This window comes from Homalodisca vitripennis, chromosome 3 (genome assembly GCF_021130785.1).
Source record: "Homalodisca vitripennis isolate AUS2020 chromosome 3, UT_GWSS_2.1, whole genome shotgun sequence".
Classification (NCBI taxonomy): Eukaryota; Metazoa; Arthropoda; class Insecta; order Hemiptera; family Cicadellidae; genus Homalodisca; species Homalodisca vitripennis.
The window spans coordinates 12,639,193-12,660,531 of record NC_060209.1 but is presented as its reverse complement, the minus strand read 5'-3'; the positions used below and the strand labels follow the sequence as shown (position 1 = coordinate 12,660,531).

At 33.7% G+C, this 21,339-nt stretch overlaps 1 protein-coding gene across 1 annotated transcript; it reads left to right on the top strand.

The window, feature by feature from the left end:
* Window positions 1-697: 697 nt before the first annotated feature.
* Window positions 698-20,151, top strand: LOC124356581 (protein FAM151A). The gene is made up of 5 exons (XM_046807665.1): window positions 698-820; window positions 6,143-6,381; window positions 9,496-9,661; window positions 10,570-10,805; window positions 17,701-20,151. The coding sequence occupies exons 1-5, from the start codon at window positions 703-705 to the stop codon at window positions 17,824-17,826; spliced, it is 885 nt and encodes a 294-aa protein (XP_046663621.1). The 5' UTR covers window positions 698-702; the 3' UTR covers window positions 17,827-20,151.
* The last annotated feature ends 1,188 nt before the right edge of the window (window positions 20,152-21,339 follow it).

Here is a 21,339-nt window from a genome sequence, read left to right as displayed (position 1 = left end):
CGCCGCTCGAAGTGTGGAGGTACTTCCACGAGGTGGGGAACGACCTGACCAAGATCACGTGGTTCCACGCCTGCAACACCCGTGCTCTGCTGCACCAGTACTGAACTGTTTGTTGTTTGTTTGTGCAGACGTGATGTCCAACGCGCCGCTCGAAGTGTGGAGGTACTTCCACGAGGTGGGGAACGACCTGACCAAGATCACGTGGTTCCACGCCTGCAACACCCGGGCTCTGCTGCACCAGTACTGAACTGTTTGTTGTTTGTTTGTGCAGACGTGATGTCCAACGCGCCGCTCGAAGTGTGGAGGTACTTCCACGAGGTGGGGAACGACCTGACCAAGATCACGTGGTTCCACGCCTGCAACACCCGGGCTCTGCTGCACCAGTACTGAACTGTTTGTTGTTTGTTTGTGCAGACGTGATGTCCAACGCGCCGCTCGAAGTGTGGAGGTACTTCCACGAGGTGGGGAACGACCTGACCAAGATCACGTGGTTCCACGCCTGCAACACCCGGGCTCTGCTGCACCAGTACTGAACTGTTTGTTGTTTGTTTGTGCAGACGTGATGTCCAACGCGCCGCTCGAAGTGTGGAGGTACTTCCACGAGGTGGGGAACGACCTGACCAAGATCACGTGGTTCCACGCCTGCAACACCCGGGCTCTGCTGCACCAGTACTGAACTGTTTGTTTGTTTGTGCAGACGTGATGTCCAACGCTCCGCTCGAAGTGTGGAGGTACTTCCACGAGGTGGGGAACGACCTGACCAAGATCACGTGGTTCCACGCCTGCAACACCCGGGCTCTGCTGCACCAGGCGCTCGCCAGTAAGTAAAGGTTCAGGTAAAATTTACAGAATCCCTGTTTTCATACATAATATTATTTTACGTATGCACGAGGTTGGGTTGTATCATGGGACGATGCTTAAGGAGTAAACGGTCGGAGAGAAAGTTACAGTGAAGAATACCAAATACCCTTACGTCAACTACAAAATCCGATCGTTTACATTTTACTGGAGAATTGCATCTCTTAACATGCTCATCGGCACTTTGCAATTTGCAAGGCTATGTTTGCATTTTGCATGAACAGACAGCGTCTTAAATGCTTGCAATAGAGAATTCCGAAGGCTTATATAATCTCCTAAATTCTTTTAAACTCAAAAGCTATACAGTTCTATTATTGTTGTTATAAAACGCCATCGATTAATTACACTACAATATAAACTAAAAAACTCTTCTTTATAGAAATATCAATCAGTATTTTATAGTTTATTAAAACATTACTTTCTAGAATGCCAATACTGCAGAGAAATCATTAAGTCGCTCACATCAAAAGGAACGTTTCTGTAAATATTAGTTTCAACGAATTATTTATATTGACTCCTGCAAGATAAGATTAAATGTACTACCGGAAAGATATAAACACCAATGAAATGGATACTAGCAACATTAAGTCCGTACTATTGTTGAGTTCACTGCTTTCTAAACATGACGTTTTCTCAACGAGATTTTATTGTTGAACGGTACTTAACAAGCCGATCATATGCATATGTTGTTAACGAATATTGTGAGAATATATGTAAATAAATTGTGTATGCTAGTAATAATTAAAGTTCGTAAAATATATTTTATTTCACTTGATTACCTTTTATTACTACTCGATTACCTTTTGATGTGCGTGACTTAAAGGTCATTCCGTATTTAGCTAAAGGTACATGTATAATGTGAAGGAGTTTCAATTACCATGTAAATAGCATTAGTATGTAAATATACCTTCACACTTATCAATAATTAATTCTTTAAAAAATAATAACTTACATTTTCAATCAAACAAATAATAATTTGAAAACCTTTTTCTGATCCCTGATGTATATTTTTGTTTATTAATGTCATATTTGAGCAATTATTATGTTTAATAATTGCTCAGATATACACAATTATGTTTAACTTTAATTTTTTCAGATATACACACTAGGCAAAATAAATACTCGAATGTTAATGTATCGCAACGGTTTAAAGTATTTAAGTTTCGAATTCTGTATGTATCTATCAGAACTCCCTATGAAACCATCATGTTCTTATCTAATATTTACATTTCTGCCTACGTTGTTTGTATTAGGGTACGTTTCCATAGGATGGAGTGAGTACCCTAGTTTAGTTATATAGATTATATAACTAAACTAATTATATAGATATAATTAGTTGCCCCCTTCCACCAATTATATATATATATATATATATATATATAATATATATATATATATATATATATATATATATAAATGAATGTTTGTGTGTTTGTCCTTTATGGAATCGTAAACTATTTGACCGATCATTACGAAAATTTGTATGTATATGTATTTTTCCATGAAGAAGGTTTCTATGCTATGTCTATTGATGTAACTCGCCTCCAGGTGGCGTTGCCAAAGATAATAGTTTTCAAAGCGCCTGCACATTATAAACTGCAATTACGAGACAGTTACGAATATTTAATAGCCAAACACTATTTGAAGGCGCTACGTTATGATGTATATTTGTCTTGAAGATAAATTTCTGGTTGAACTTAAAGCTTGAGTGTTAGACCACTTTATAATAAAACACGTCATTTACGTGTACAATGGCTATAAACATATACAGATTTTCTTGATCGTCGCAAACTCTACATCGGCGTTGGAAGTATAATTTACTTGAGCCAGAAGTGCACATACACGGGTATCGCTTACGAAAAGCGTGCGAAGCCGCGGGAAACAGCTAGTTCTTTATAATCTGTAAGTATAGTTCTGTAACTATTGTAAGCCATAAACCTTCTCGTTAAGGAATTGTTGAACTCAGCATAATAAAATCTATTTCTACCACTACCATACAGTGACTGTTTGTGAACATTCACTATAGTATGCGTGTCACTTTAAACTGAGCAGTACCACAGTTTTTTCGTTATTTCAAGTGGCGATATCAACATTGTAAGTGCTCACTTGAGCCTAGTAGTGACGGACTATGTAGCGTATCACTTATCAGCCTGAAAGTAGCTTGTAGCCCTTCATTGGTTCGGAAATTATTGGCCTTTCTCAGAGTTTGGTGTTTTACATTTAAGCTTCATCTGTCGGGTTATCTGAGAAATTTCCGTTTGATTTTAACAAAAGCAAAAACTTTTAATTTGTCAATTTTTATAAAATTGAAATTAGGAATTTCCAATTAAACAAACAGATTGAATATGTTTTCAACTCATTCAGTAATCCATACAATCGTTACCTAAATAAAGTGACACTATATATACAGTTTGAGTTAAAAGTACGGATACACTCTGTTTAGTTTTTGATGGATAAAGATGGAGGGATGGAACTCGGGACACCTTTCCAGGAATTAGAAGTGAACTTTTTAGTCACTGTTTCAACTTTGCCCAGTTTCCCAAAATGAGATTTGGGGGAAGAGGCGGCTGAAACATTTTTAAATGTATACCCCCATTAAATGACATTTGATAGGTCTTTATAAAAGAACAGTAGAAACTAGAGCTGTCTATCTCAACCCACAATTAATTAATTAAAAATTGATTGAGGCAAAATATGAACATCCGAATTCAGGAGTTAAGTAACTTCAATAGACAACCACTTTCCTTACAAACTAAAACCTGTTTTACAGTTATTATCTGCTGCAGGGCAGGCCTCCCTTATCTTATCAGTGTTGAGGAAGTCTAGTGTCATAATCAGTTTCTGTTCACTTAATTCTTTACATTTAAAGATTTTGAGCAGCCCCCAAAATCTCATTTTGGGGAAAGGGGAAAAGTTGTAACAGTGACTAAGAATTTCACTTCTATTTCCTAAAAAGGTATTCCGTGTTCCATCCCTCCATCTTTATCCATCATAAACTAAACAGAGTGTATCTATAATTTTTACTCACATTATATTGTCAATTAAATGATCCATAAAATTACAACCTAAATAAAATGAATATATATATATATATATATATATATATATATATATATATATATATATATATTATATACACAGTGTCCCTACTGTTTATATGTTATACAAGTAGACTTCTTTCATTAAATATTTTTTAATATTTCAAACATTGTAGTCATGAAAAATATTTTATATATATATATATATATATATATATATATACATATATATATATATATATACACATACACTACTTCAAATAATAATCCAATTTAATATTTACACACAAGTAAATGTTATTACATTACATATTTTTAAGTTTATAAGTGTCACTTATTTGTACAAACACAATTTCAACATTAAAAAAAGAAAAACATCTCAGCCGGTAATTACGTCTTCGAATCACCCCCAAAATACAGTTTTCTGTTTGATAACCGTAAAAGAAAAGTTCAACGCATGTAAAATAAAAAAATCAAATAGGATCCCACATCAATTACATGTTTGTAAAAGTTGCGCCTACATTTACGAAAACGCAATCTTAACACACCGATCAGCTGCAAACGGGTTTTCACCATTGCAGGCGCCACGAAATGTTTGGTACCCGCCTCTCGGGTCGAGGGGGAGGATAAACAAATCAATGCTGGCCGCATTTTTTAAGATGGCAAAGATAAATGAGCCCCTATTCAAAGGAAAGGCTGCTTTTTATTACAGAGGTCAATGTTCATTTTGTCTGCTGTAATCATTCATGACTTTTCATTTCAGATTGTGGCAAGATTTAACATGATTTAGCTTTGGATATTTCCTAATGTTAAAATTTTAAAAATGTTAAAAAAAAAACTATATAGAAAGCATCAGTTCACTTTCAAACGATGGAGTGACAAGGTCCGATAATCTAGAAATTATTTTACACCTCCTCTCCTAGTCAAAAATTCAAAATAAATGATTTTTAAACAGTATTTAGCTTAAAAATATGGTGGTTTATATACATTTTAAATCCACTAATTATAAACAGTTTAAATATTTATATAAATTCATTAGTTTAACAAGAAGGGAAATACTAAACCAGTTATTTAAATACTAAACCAGTTTCTGATGGGCTAGCTGTTAAGATCAATCTCTTCGCTTCACTGGAAAAATGGGAAAAATAAAATTGTTATTTATTATCGGATTCAAGATTACATTTTACCTCGTATAATTTTTAGATGCTGATTTCCAAAATTTCAAATAATTTACCCGTGCTTTGCAACTTTGTAAATCATATTATAGGTTACCTTCACCTAAACTATCATAATAATCTAATAATTATGTAATTTATTTTTTTAGATAATACTGAAATTGGAATTTAAATTCGTTTTATTTTTGTTAAATTTTCCAGCCCTATAGAAAGACTTATTGAAGTAGCTAAACCTACATAAACATGATCTACACTATCAGTACCCTGCTTAAATAAAAATTTGAAACATTAATTTAGAAAAAATACCTGCACATAGTTGTGTGTATCATACTATTTGTACTAGTACTGTTAACATTCATAACATCTCTATAATTAATGAATAATATATAATCCAATGGAGTTTTTTGGGTACTTTTCAGTTTTCATCGTGAAGTACGTTAATTCCATGAAAACGCTTTCAAGAATGTTACTTTACGATTGATGTTATGTCTATTTCCTTAAGGAACACCAAAAAGTGGGTAATTATTCGGAGACTACTCTGTCTCTACCTTCTACTTGTTATTACGTTATATAAGTAGGTTTAGACTAGATTATCGTAAATATAGTACTAGTAGTACCAAAGTTAAAGTTAACTTTTACAAGTGGTCACGTGATCTGAACTTGAATTTGGGTATCATCTCTGGGAATGTTTTTCTTTCTTCACCAGAAGTAAGAGGTGGCATCGAGGGACCTCAGATAATGTAACAGGTAATCCAATATGATCTGACTTCAGGAAACTACCAATCGGAAATGTCTCTGGTCATCAGTGCAGGCTTTGATGCCCCCGGACTTCTGGTGAAAAAAGAAAAACATTCCTCGAGATAGTACCCAAATTCAAGTTCAGACCACATGAGCACACGTTAATAATGTTAACTTTAACTTTTTATATTTATAACACATATAAATGTATTTACCTACTTATATCTAGCCCAATAACATATATTAGATAGGGACAAAGTAACCCCGTATAATAGTAAAGTATCAAAAATTGTTTATGAACTTTACTTTTACTATCTCTATTTTCTTTATTAGGTGACGTGATGATGATAGAGGCGGACATAGTGGCGGGTCACCTATCAGGTGCTGTTGGAGGTCCCCCACTGGCAGTGATGGGTCACCCCCCCACCACCGTCAGTGACCTCTCTCTGGAGCAGTTCCTGGACACCGTGCTCCAGAGACGTCGGGGAAAGGGAATTAAACTTGACTTCAAGACCACTGCAGCCTTCAGAGCTTCAGAGAACATACTGGAGCAGTTTCTGGCAAGAGCAGAGGTGTGTTCACATGATTGTTTCAATCTTCAATCTTAAGCTTTTTCTTGTTCTCTTAGAACAAGAAGCTTAAAAATTGCACTTAGTCCTATAAGAACCTTAGCGCTGCTTCCGGAGTGACAGGATATTCTGAATGTGTAAGGTAGAGGTAGGGCCGCCTCCTATCGAAATCCATGTGGAAGAATTATGGCACTAAATCTCAAATTCATGTCCAACGACAGAAGGGGAGGCTAGCTCTGAACCAGCCTCTCCAGTCAAAGCAGGCAGGGGGTGGTACAGCCTTTTTGAGGCTAGCAAGAACCTCTGAGGTTAGGGAACAAACCCCACCAACTCCAACAGTCATCTCCCACAGTAGACTAGACCTACCGAATTTCTCTTGAACCCCAGAATCTCGACATTTGCGGTTACTGATATGACGCTCCTGGACATCCATAAGGTTTCCCAGATTTAAGTGACATATCGGTTTTTGCTGTGCCCAATGGTAGCTTCAACTGAAAGGTATAAACAAGCCAGAAGTGATCCCTGCTGGATTAATCTTAAGCTTAAGCTATGATATTTTCTAAGCTTTCTGATTCACACCACATTAAAAAGTTATAATTTAGATATTGCAACCTTGCCGTGCAGAGTCATCTTCAGACATAAGATGTTACAGTGAAACTAAAACAGTGTAACACGTATTAACTAAAGCTCTTCAAAGCTCTGAAACGTATCAGCATTTTTTTAAATTTTGTGTGATCAAGAAAACTTATACGATAGTTTTTATCATTTTTCATGGTATATTTTATTCATACTGTATTAGTGTATTATTATAACTGATTTACAATTTTATTTATTCAAGACTTCGATTTATTATAAAATTGTAATGCTTTGAAAGTGAATGACAGTTTATTATCTTTCTAATTTTCATTACATTGTTGATTTCACTTTTCCTTGCTATCTAGAACAGTTCCTTCAAGCCAAGCATGGTCATAATAATTGTTGATTTCAAGTGTGGCTGCCGTCTTGAAACATCAAACTAAAGAGGCATTGTATTAATTTAAAGGTTAATTTGTACACAATGTTAGTACTTGGTATGTAAATAAGCTTTTTTTATTATGAAACCTTATATTAAAAAGCATATAAAGTTTTTTTTTAATTGGTCTTGGTTTTGTTGTTGTAAATTAAGAATTATATTTGAAAAATATACAATATTGTTTGTAACGATTTGATGTTATTTTATACTTTGTTTTAAGTTTTTTTTACAATTGAAGGTTTGTGAAGGAAACAGGATTTTTTCGGACATTTGCCATCATTCAGTGCAATAATGTAGCACGGAAAAAATGTTTGGGCGGTCCAGACAGCTGACATTTTTCCCTTAGTGGACAGAGAGTAAAACCCCATTTTGTTACTTAAAAGGTTCTTGACCCCGTTGCTTTGTTGAGAACCATCTTTCAACAGTACATGTCAGTAATACTGAATTATTTAAATAATAATAATTTTTTACTCAAAAAGCAATTTTTAAAAAATTGAAAATTTAGTAGGGGTCCGAACCGCTTGGACCCCCTCACTGGCTACATCCTTGGTTCAGTGATACAAAAATCACTACGTTTTGAGATCTGCAATCTGACCTCTTTGTGTGAACCATGTTGTGTGTCAACTCCATGTTGACTAACTCTAGAACATGGACTTATTATTAACAATACACTAATTATAACTGAACTACAGAATACAGGTCACAATAGGTCTGCACTCACCGACCAACCACATAGAACTGATCAGTTATTATTAGATTGTTATATTCTGTAGTTCAGTTATAATATTAATGTTTAGTGCATGTTTTAGAGTTAGTCCACATGGAGTTGACACACAACATGGTTGTTATAATTCTTGACTTATGAGTGTCACAACGCTCTGGTATGATTTGTTTTACTTTAACCTAGTTTATAATTATGTGTTAGATTAGTTATTCATCTGAAGAAGAGATCAGATTGCAGATCTCGAAACGTAGTGTTACTGATTTTTGTATCACTGAATGATGGCAAATGTTTGGAAAAATCCTGTTATTGTATGCTTCTCAAAACCTGTTTACAGCCACTATCTTGAAACCCTACCAAGTATGGAAAAAACAATCATTTCTAAAAATGACCTGAGAATTCTGAACATTTGTAAGTTTTGCTCTACTACACCTAATAACTTGGACATAACCATTATTTGTTCTAACTTTAAACAGCTGTTGTCATATATCTTAAACATAGGTAGAAAAATCTGTAAGATGTACATCTTGTTCGTACCACAGGTTAAAGTGAAGAGTTATTTTACTGAACATCAGACACTGTTACTTTGTAGTCAAAGTGCAACATTTTTTGAAGAGATATTTTCTTTGGTCTTTGTTATGAAAGAGCTGAAATAAAAGTTGTGCAAATATTAAAACAGCCAGCTAAAATATGTAAATTATTATAATTTGAAACTGTTATTATTTATGAACGTTGTATAAACAAATAGAAATAAATTACTGTATATATTAGTGCAATAGTTTGTAAAATTCTGGGGAAGCTGTATTTATCTGATATTTCTGCCGTAAAAACAGTGAAAATGTTAGAAAAACATTTTTTATTGTTGTAGTCAAGGAAATATGGATATTTCATAATCTTTGTATGTATACTGCTGTACTAGGCAATATAGAATGCTTTCACTGTTCCTATAGGTACGTAGATTTTGACATGAAAGTTTAAAAGAGCAAAAAAGCTGCTAAATTTCAAAAAGTACAAATCCTGATTTCATTCCTGGACAAGCCTATGAAAATTCCTCGTCATCCAAAAAAGTATACTCAGGCTCTGAGTCAAGAACGTAGCCAGGAAACATTTGGGGGGGGGGGTCTAGACAATTGATATTTTCCCGTAGTGGACAGAGAGTAAGGCATCATTTTGTTCCTTAAAAATGTCTTGACCCGTTTCTTTGTTGAGAACGATCTTTCAGCAGGATATGTCAGTAATACTGAATTATTGAAATAATAATAATTGTTTACTAAAAAAAAATAATTTAAAATTTGTGGGGGTCCGGACCCCTTGGACTTTCTTGCTGATTACGTCCTTGCTCTGAGTGCTGTATCACGAAACTAATGCACTACTTGCCCACCAGGTGAACTTCCCGGTATGGGTGAATGCTGATATCTTGAGAGGGCCTGGGATCGGACCGGGCAAGGAGGTGGTTGACCCTCACTACTTCCTGAGGACCTGTGTTACCAAGTTCCCCCTGGCAACTATCAGCGCAGGCTGGGCTGTGAACCCCAACTCTTCCCAGACTTGTGAGTATCAACTTTCCATTACAATATAGGTACTATAATTTTTATCTTTTCTGAGTGAGTTTTCTTTGTGAGATTTAATTGTGTTCAGCAAGATCTAGCAACAGCTAATAAAAAAATGTAATTTACATATTTATTGTAACTCTATGAATATAACCCTATTGCGGTTTTGATGTGTAAACAGCGATAGTGTTTGCAGGAAATATTCATTAAAAATCCAGTACTTTATTTTACTTCTAGACATCTAATATACATCCCTCAACTCGAAAAATTCATATGTCAAGCAGTCAATTTGTCTTTTTTTAACTAATAATGGACCATCCCTTAATTATTACGTAATGTCCCAAGGTGGTGGGGGGGGGGGGGGTTTCAGCAGTGTTACACACCTGTTAGTGTTATAATTATAAATTCGTTACAAGGGGGGGGGGAGGTGGGGATCTGAAAAGACCGGTTTTAGTGTTACGTAATTTAGGGACAGCTCCTAATAGAAAAGTACTACGAATTGATTATGCAAGGCTGTATATAAAGCTACTTTCACGATTACGTTTTATTAGTTGCAGTATATCATATCAGCAATTTTGAACTGTGGACGAATTATTAACAATATTTGCACATTTTAGAAAGTTGTAGTTGGAACACATTAAACTCCAAGTGAGTAAATAAATTTACTATAAATATACACAGGAAAGGAAAATAAATGTTTTAGTTCTGTTATTAAAAATAACAATACAGTAATTAAATTCCAGACAAAAGGGAGAATCGAAATAATGGAAGATGTCCTTTCCCTATTCATCCAGTTGACTATTGGAGAGACAAAACACCTGATGAGGTTTTTATTTCAAGTTATCGATTAACTAACATCCTAAATTATCTGATTCAAATTAATCATGAAGTATGTGCTGTTATTGCAGTGAGCTACAGCTCGGCACACATAGACGAGATGACATCAGTGCTGATGGACAGCCATGTGGTGTATCCAGTGACGTTCCCAGTTCACGCAGGGATAGCAGCTAATTCCCTGGACACGCTGACCTCCCTGGTACACTCGTCTACAGTTGGCACTTCTCTCACCCTGTGGGCTGGGGAGGGACAGTACATCGACTACAACAAGCTTAGGTTGCTGATCAACACCATCGGCAAGGATAAGGTACGAGTATGAGCCCAACCTTGGAATCTTAAGGAACTGTGAGCTGAGGAGGGACAACAATATAAATGTTTGTATAAAAATTTTAGGATTATGTTGGCTTTAAATTTAGCCATGTTTGACGATAATGCATATAATCTCCTGAAAATTCTTTTATGAGGGTTGTTACAGTTGGCAGATTTCAAAGAGAGTTTTGTCAAGTTGTTGAAAATAAAAAGATACAGAGCAATACATGAAAAATACAATATCAAACCCAAAATGTTAACATTTTGGTAATTAGCTCTTAATCTATCATGTTTAGTAAAATATGTGTTAACAATATATATTAATTACATTGTATTGCAATAGTCAACAATACCAATTTTTCACAGTATTTATCTTAAAGACTAAATCCATTCACTCGACTTTTCATACCGTACAGCTGCATGCAGGCACACATTCATACGTGTACGAAGAAAGAAAATTCAAAATTCATGGGATCAACCCCCAGGATTGCAACACCGCCACGAATATCAATTCCAAGTGTGCTCCATGAACTCACCAACTGAGTAAAAAGCACAAGACACCAGGTAGTATTGTAATTGGGTTTAAAATGTTTTTGGATTTGTTTCTAAATATAGTGTTTTAGGGAGTCTGTTAATGAGTTTGATCCCAGCTTGAGAAGGGAGGCATTCAAATGCTGCTGTTCTATGCTGTCGGGCTCAAAAGCACTCCTGAGCTCTTCTCTCGTATCTACATATATCACTGCCCTGTGTCAATATACACAGAAATTGACAGTAAATAAAGTCTCTAAAATATACAAGCTGGATAGAGTTATTAAGTTGAGCTCCCTGAAGACACTTTGGCGTGACTCTCTGTTGTTAAATTTTGCGATAATTCAAACAGCTTTTATTTTGCAGTCTGAATACTCTTTCCAAGTTTGATATGGCACAACTGCCCCACAGAGAAATTCCGTACGACAGGTATGGAAATATTAATCCATTGTAAGCCATACCTGAACATCATTAAAACATCAGACGTACAAAGCTTTGATAAATTTCGAAGGAAAAAATTCCAGTTGCCAATTTAGCACATGCACTTTCAATGTGAACTTTGCAGGTTAACCCTTTATCTAGGTGTATTCCGAGCAATTTAGCAGAATTAGTTTCCTCCAGAACAATGTTACCCACTATTAGTTTTGGGGTTTCATAAGTATTCAACCCATGTATAAAGAAGTTGATGTAATTTGTCTTTTCGTTATTAGTTTTGAGATTATTTACCAGAAAATTTTGAATGCAGGAATTAAGGTCAATGAAGGTTTGAATCTTCAAAGAAGTCGGAGAATCAGTCCGGAAACAGAGTTGTGTCATCTGCGTATTGAATGATTTTCCCATATAAGGCTGACGTATGGATGTTATTCACATAAATCAAGAAAAGATAGGACCCAAGATAGATCCCTGTGACTCCTTGGTATATTCTAATACTACTTGATACTACATTCTGGACCTGAACACATTGACTTCTGCTGCTGCTCAAGTATGAGTAAAGCCTCTGGTGTACTATCCCCCGTACACCACAGCCTTCCAGCTTGTGTAGCAATATACCATGATTAACAGTATCAAATGCTTTTGAGAGATCAAGAAAACCACTGAGTGTTCTTTGATGAGTATAAAGCCTTCTACAATAAAATCTACAAGTTGTGTGATTGCTCCAAAAGTTGATTTCCCTAGTCTGAAACAAAATTGTTGATCAGACAAAATTTTGTGTTTTTCAGAAAATTAAGAAATCTTTCCAGGAATGTAACATAACCCTATCTGTATAAAATGTACCTAGGGAAAATAAAAGTTAAAATATCACACTTCTACAATTCATATTTACAAAGATATGTGATGTAAACCAAAAGCTTGCAAATGCTACCTTTAAAGTTAGTTGAGGGGGAAGCGACAGGGGTAGGGGTGGGGAATTTTAGCCAGGCACTTGTCTACATTGTAGTAGTCGTTGGGAGAAAAATTAGCTTTATAATACATTTTCCCTCCAGCTGTTTTACAGAATGCATTGACTGGACTATTGGGCTAGTACTTACTGGAAATCAATTGCACAAGTTTTTCTTATTTTAAAAATTACTTTTTGAGCTCATCATTGAAAAGCTCCCAAGTATGTAGCTCTTTTTAAAGGAAAGATCTGAAGCAGCCTACCTTGCTTTGAAATATCTACAGTCAAGAAAGATGAATTAGTAACAGACTTATGTCGAGATAAAAATAACAAAGGAACAATTAATACGTTATGGGCAAGGCAACAATGCTTTGTGCCTCTTGGATAGGAGTCAAGGGCTCTGCCCATGTTCTCGTTCACTGATAATATAAATATTTAAATTCCTCAGCAGACAAAAGAGAAGTTGTGTCAGCTTACTGAGCAATAGTCAATGATGCTCAGTAAAATGTTGTTGGTTGGACATGCACCACCACAAGTCATTCTTGTCAACTCAGACAGACAGACAGAAATGAAACTTTTTCCAGCCCCACGATTGATAGGATTTGCTAACGCTGAGCCAACAAGAATGAGTTCTTTGATGGTGCATGTCCAACCAAGGAATGCAGGAAATCCGATGGCACCAATCCGTTTCTGACAATGTTGCTTTCTGCAATTCTATCAAATCAGCAGTCATCAAAATAAGTTCAAAAATTAAGTTTTACATTTATTCTTCTTCTATTTGTTTTACTTTCGTACAGAAATCTTACATGTATAATGTATAAGTATTCTGTTGAATATATTTTTGTAAATTAAGTTTTTTTTAATTACAGTCATCTACAGTGACAAATTTTAGATTTCTTAAGACAAACTCAGTTAACAAACGTTAGGTATAGTTTACAAATATAGTTTACTTTTTATTAATGTCAACTATAATGTATTTGATAAGGTACTTTTAAAAAATACGTTGGGAAAACCACTGGTTGGGTCTTATTCTTATGAGAAACTTCTTCGGTTTTGACTCCACCAGGATTTAAATTAATTTTGATAGTAGTCTATCTCTAAGACAAATTAGAATGTATTCTCTTTAATAATTGGATATTAAACAATAATAATTGGACACTCACAACAATGGCAACTTTCAATTCATTAGGCAAAGTGGTCCTTAAGATATATTGGTAGTCAGTCAATAGCATTAAGCTTTTACAAATACAAAAGATTAAATTGTAATGGACTGCAAATATAATATTATTTTCAGTGACACAACAAAACCACAAGGTGTGATAATTCAATTACAAACATGTATTAGAGTACCTTGTATGATTGATTCCTTGCACATAGGCTATTGCCTACATTAAATTTTCCTTCATTTATGTGGCTTTACAGTAAGATATGCTCGAAATAGGTAGTAATAGATTTTATCTTTTTGTGATTAAATCATGTATGACAATTTTAAACATTTTAAGTATCTCTTCACAGTTGAAGCTTTTCTTGGGACAAGCATTGTGTCATTACAGTATCTGAGACCTACTCTGAGCAGAATACTCCATTCTGTGTCCATATTTGTTGTTTACCTTACAACAGAAGTATACATTACTGTGGATATTGAAGAATCTTATGCAGCATATTTTAGAAATGTACGAAATATCCATGAGTTATGGACTAAGATGATTGTATTGTACACTTTGATTGTTGCTGTAAAATGCAGTGGAGCCAAAATATCAGCGGCTCTAAACATGGCTGTAATTGAAAATCACCTGGAATTAAAGGGCACGAATGTTTCTTTAAGTTATTTGGAGAAATCTGTGACTTTAGGTATGTCGATCGTATACCTCGTTCATTTGAATGAGAATCTTCTGTTTTTCGTGTCATCGCCAAGCCATTCGAATTTCACAAAAAGAGGACTCTTATTTGAATTATGTGATACTTATTTCAATGCTGTTAAATGCAGTTGTTTCTTTGGTTTCTTTCTTTTTGCAACTAAATACTTGCGGATCAAGAACTTTATCAGTGAAGATCTCGAGGGAGTGAAAACTGTTGTAATGGAAGAAAATACACAGTTGCTGAATTCACACCAGGACTGTCCACAGAAGCAACTTGCTTGGGCTGAATATTTAGCTTCAAAGCTGAAAAAGATTAATTTATTGAAACAAATTGAAGGAACTTTAGTTTCTGTTGAAGAAGACCTCAGAGTGTTTTACTGGATCTACTTGGCTTGGATCGCAACCGTGTCGGTTACTTGGACACCCCTCATAGTGTTCGGAAGTTTGAACTGGAATCTTGTTTATTTTTTAAGGCATAAAGCTTCTTTATCAAGCTACATTGGTTTTACCATAGCTGCTGTTGCTGTTTTCCAACACGTGCAGTTGAAGAAAGAATCAGCGGAAAGTCGACTATCAGCAATTCTTATCAACAGTTGCCAAAAGAAAGTTCGTAAGGACATCAAACATCGGCTGTTGGCATGTTATCATCGTAACTCTCCTTTCCGATGTTACTTGTTTGATTTGGACATCTCTCTATTGGTCACGATTCTAGACATCAGCCTCATGACTCTTTGCGCAAAGTTTAGTAGTTAAATAAGTTTTCACTGGATGAACTAAATAATAAATGTAACAAGATGACACGTATGGATCACAAATGTTCACAATCTCTATCATCAAACCATAGTGATGATAGGCAGAGAAGAGAATACATCTGGGGAAAGAAAATACAGGACAAGAAACACTATATGGAATCATTTAATGTATCTACCGCAGCATTTACCAAACAAGGTATAGACAGAACGAGTAATATAATTTTTTTAAATTTAAATAAATTTCTACTAGTTTCTTGGGATTGTGCCATTATCATGATGCGCATTAATCATGCTTTATAAGTGCATTTTACTTTAATCTAAATGTTACACTTCTCCTCTTCTGTTTAATTTGGTATATTTAACACAAATTAGTAAAATAACTATAGTGATGCAAAGTTAACTTTAAACAAGTAACTAAAATACTGGATTTTTATTCACCAGTGCATTTCTTAGAGTTATTCTATGTTAGAAGCCAGTGGGACGGCGCCCAGATAATTTAATCGTTCTAAATTTATTTAAAATAACATGTCACAAGATTTGAGTTTATATGTAAAATTTTCAGCTCGATCGAGTAATGAAAAGTAGTTCAATTTAAGCAACGTATTTATGCATCATGATAATATAGGACTTGAAAAATGGTATTAGTTTGATAAAGCAATAACAATGTAAGAAATTAATCGGTTCTGGGTTTTTGTTCCTTGCGGGTTCTTAGGATCTGTGTTTTATTGTTGAAATAAAATCATTTTTATATTATTATACTTTGTTTTCTTTGAAAAAATATAGCGTTATTCAATGTAATAGATTGATTTGTATTTAAAAAGGAAAATACTATAATATAAAAATGTATAACGGGTGTGGGTAGTTAAACTTGGAAGTCAGCGAAACACAAGTTAAAAGCATAATAACCTTTTGTGATTTCTACTTCCAAAAACAGTAACTCTTTATATTTATTAGTCTTTGTGTAGTAAATTGTGCTCAGTTTTATTTGAACAAATTAAATTTGTCATAGTAAAAAAATCATCAAGGAATTTATAAATGGTACGATTTAAGAAAATGAAAACATTTCATAGATTATAAATTGATAGAAGAAATGTTAGTACTTATTGGCTGAGCATTGGTGAAGCCTATCTTTCATGGGGCTGGAAAAAATTTAATTTTTGTCTGTTGTCTATCCGCATGATATGTTGAAAATGAACTGACATATAGACATGAAATTTTCCATGAAGCTTCATTTATATATTAGCAACACTGAGTTAGTAACATGATGGTGCATGTCACTCCATGAGATTTGGCTGAGTGTTAGCGAATATTTTTACACTGGTCTTGGGTAATCATGATGACAACGGGAAAATACCAGAATAAATACATTTGTTTATAATAGAGTGGAAAGTCAATGTTAAAGATTCGTGACAAGATTTTATTTCAGAGTACCTTGCGTTGTAATACGCTCCCTAGCTCACAACTTTTACTATTCGAAAATTGCTATGAAGCCTAAGTTAATTAACAAAAATGTGAATGTATCACGTGGAATAATGTTTTTATAAATGAAATGAAATGAAAAAAAATGGAATGAAATGAAAAATGTCTTTAGTAGAGGCGAACTTAGGACTATAAAGTCCTCTCTACCACTTAACCTCTTTCAGAAAGAGTCCATCTGTAAACTTTTAATTTTTCATGAAACTTTATTTCTACATAGACAGGAATGAGCTCTACGATGGTGCATATCCAACCGTGAAATTCAGCCGAGCTTCATTGAAGACTGTCATTCGTAGGCTGACACAGTTTTTCTTTCTTCTGTTGGAGGGATGCAAAACTTTCATTTCTGTATATTGCCTGTCTGTCTATCTGTCCTCAGGACGTATTATGGTATTCGTGAACCACACGTCAAAAACAACTACAACAGTTCTACTCAATGTGAAAAGGACGATTAAGACCAAACAAATAATAAAATAATTGTAATCAAGAACTTAGTCAGGAAAAATTTTGGTGGGGTCCAGATAAATATTTTCCCGTAGTCGTCAGAGAGTAAGTCCCCATTTTGTTCTATAAAAAGTCCCTGACCTGTTTCTTTGTTGAGAACGATCTTTCAGCAGTACATTTCAGTAATACTGATTTATCTAAATAATAATAATAATAATAATAATAATAATAATAATAATAATAATTGTTTACTAAAAAAGTAATTAAAAATTTGGGGGGTCCGGACTCCTTGGACCCCCTTGTTGGCTACTTCTTTGCTCGAGAATGAAATTAGAAACAGATTTGTAACTTTTGCAAGTAGCCTTAGCGATGCCTGTTACACAACATATGGGGTTGCATACTCCTTCCTTGTAACATTTTAGAAGTTTCAAAAATTAATGTAGTCATGTTTTCCAGGTATTTGTCGACTTACCGCAAGATATGACGAGTAAACTGTGGAACCCCCCGCAAGAGTCGAAGGCTACCTTTGCCGTCGCTTGTTCAGCTCTCACTACCTTATCTCTCCTTCTCTTTCTTTTCTAGTCTTACTACAAGCTCTCCTAGGTTAAGCTCACCAAACAACATAGCTTTAGCACCAAGTGCAGTTAGAAACAATTGTGTAGTTTTATAGATTTAGTTTACTTTGCTTGATTCATCGTTATACAGTTTTATTACTGTGCTGTACTCTTATCATTGGCACATTTTCTTCAGTAATATTTATTTACGAGTATTAGTATTTACACTAATTTTTATATGTAATGTTAGACAAATTTTTAGATGTCTCTATTAAAATCTTAAATGTGTCTTAAAATAGATGAGAAATATATTAATAAATATAGTTCATGATGTATCAATTAAGATATTACATTTATGTTTTTTGTATATTCAGAAATATAAAGCCACTTAATTAAGTAAATAATTACTAGTTATAAAGATTAGGGTAAATATCTGGGTAAAACAGAATTGTTTTTATTAGTTTGTATGATACAGATTGAATTTAATATTTTTATCAATATAATTAAGATTTGAAAGATTAAGACCAATAAATTTCATACTTTACATTTGACACTTTTATAGAATAATCCTGATTACTCATATTTAAATTTATAAGTTATTTATACATATATGCATGAGTGAAGCATCAAAATATGTGGAACAACATAAAAGTTCATAATATAAAATACTATAAATCTATATTAATAATTAAAACATGTAAATGAGAAGCTTTCAAACGTTTTCAGATGAAAGTTTCTCTACCACTACCAATATGCCTTCTCTCAGAAAAATGTAAATGTGTATTTTCTTTCTCTATGCTCTTGTGAAGTAATAATTGCCTAATTTTCCAATATAGATCCAAGATTGAAGATTGATGATTTTTTATTTGTCTTTAAACATTTACTACAATGTAATTGACATCGGCAATAAAGACCGTAATTGCTACTATTAAAAATAAATATCGTTAAAATACAAGTCAACCAATGATAACAACTAAAACATATGAATAAATAACATTAATAAGTATTAAAGTTAGCAAAAAGCAATAAAACAACTGAAAAATAAAATAATAACAACTACGGTAATGTATGTATGAGTTAAAGATCGATATTAATAGTAAGATGAAATAGTGTTCAATCTTAAAATAAGTAAATTAAATTAAAATTAAACTAGTGACCACATTTACTAGCAAACATAAAACATAATAATACCAATATTGCTTTCCAGATACTGGTTTATGGAATAAAATATTTTTAACCAACCATGCTTTTTGGGCAATTTATTAAACAAAATTATTTCTATGCAAATATGAATTTTCTTGGCTTTTTTAATTTGACATATTTCTAGTTGCATGACTGTGGTCATCCTGCCTTAGCTGATACATTAGGTTCTCCTTTACTCTTATTAGTGAGCTATAAATATGAGTATATACATTAGGAGAGTCAGGACTTGTAATTCATTAAAAATGGTATAGAGAAAAATCTCTGTGGTACACCTTTAATTACTCTTATGGTCTTTTTTCCTAATTCATTCCTGTTTTTCCACACTTCTATTAACCCATAATACAGTTCCATATATTCTGAGTGTGGGAGAATGCATAATAAGCATATCTGGATTTACACAGAACTTAATAAATGTATCTCTAAAAAACTTTTTACAAATATTTTGCACGAAAAAATCCCAACATAGTTTAAACTGTATAAATGCATTCCTGAACAGCTGAACAGGTGTAAAGCTATTATAAATATTTATATTTAGGGAGAAAAATACTTGCTCGATTTTATCATTATTTAGCATTAGGAAGTTAGCTTTGAACCATTCCTTTACTGTTCTTGTTTGATCTGACAATACAAGGTTCTTTTTTTGTTAGTGTTCAAAAGAGTATGTCATCGGCATAGAGTACTGTATTACAAGGCATGTTATGAGCAAAATCAGTTACTGCCACAGTAAAGAAGAAAGGCTCCAGCACCGATCCCTGTGGTACACCAACTGACACATTACAAAATTTTGATTTGCTGTTTCCTTTTACCACCATCTGCTTCCTACCAGTATGATATGAAGAAAATAGCTGTTTACTTTTTATACCATAGCAATCTCAATTTATACCAAAATCATGTAAAATACTGTCAAAAACTAGAAAAAATCAATACTGTAGCAGAACATATGGTTTTACTCTCAAAACTATTTAAAACATTATTAATCCCAGCTTCTATAGCTTAGACTGTATTATGACCATGTACAAACACAACTGTTATCACAAATACAACCACTTTGTAACATGTACCGGTAACAATATAGTTGTTCTTTTAGATAATGCCTTTATAGAATTGAGGGAGTTTATAACAAAATCTAATACCTGAATAAATTGGACTATAAAAGACATTCAATGTGAATTTTAATAATTCCGCTATAACTCATACCCAATTCAAATTTGTGCTACAATACATTACAGGTACAGACTATTATTGTAAATGAAGACATTGCTTAGTGTAAAATATTGAAGTGGTTATAATTTTTTTAATTTTCCAGTATACATTGAAATTATGCCGTTATTTTTATTAGTTCTAGGACTTTTTCAATTTAAAAATGGAATCACAATGTTTGATCCCTTTAGTTTTTTTGTGTAATAATTGTTTGTTCGAGATGTAATATTAATTAAATATACTGTAAGTGCTGATGTTTCTATTATGTAATTTTGTAAAAATAAATAATAATTCAATCACTTTAGTCATTTGTGTTGTTATTAAAAGTTTTTTAGTATGAAATGATTTAAATATAAAATATTCATATATTCAGTTTTAGGTACTACTTGTGTTTATGTCTTGCTCTCCTGTTATCAATCACTCTACTTGTTTAGGTTTGCATGAAGTATGCTGCGATTTTTTAAAGATGGCCTCACTGCTTTCTTTTGGAGCCTGAATACAAGTTTAGTTCTAGTACATTCAGAGCCCCAAATTTCATAATCAATCAATATATATATATATATATATATATATATATATATTACCTCAAAGGGCTAAGATCATTTTTGATCATAGTCAAGAATGTAGCGAGGAAAAAATGTTGGGGGGGGGGGTTCCGTAGTGGACAGAGAGTAAGGCCCCATTTTGTTCCTTAAGAAGTTCTTGACCCGTTTGTTTGTAGAGAATGATCTTTCAGCAGTACATGTCAGTAATACTGAATTATTCAAACAATAATAATAATTACTAAAAAAGTAATTGAACAAATTACAAATTTGGTGGGGTCTGGACTCCTTAGATTTCCTCGCTGGCTACGTCCTTGATGTTAGTCTTGGGTGTTTTGCAGTGGTGTAACTTACATCTGCTTGGGTGTCAGAAGAGCCCAGGATTTGTCACAATAGCAGCATTTTTGTGCTAACTCGCAGACCAATACTTTTAAAGTTTATCATTAAATCCAGATTTAATATAATTTGTAAAGTTTTTAAACAAAATTCCTAATTGATTTAACTGTTTTCTATAGAATTTCCCCCTTAGAAAACACCTTATGAAAGTGGGTCTTAGCCAGACTGATGAATGCAGACTCTGCAAAGAAGCAGAAGAA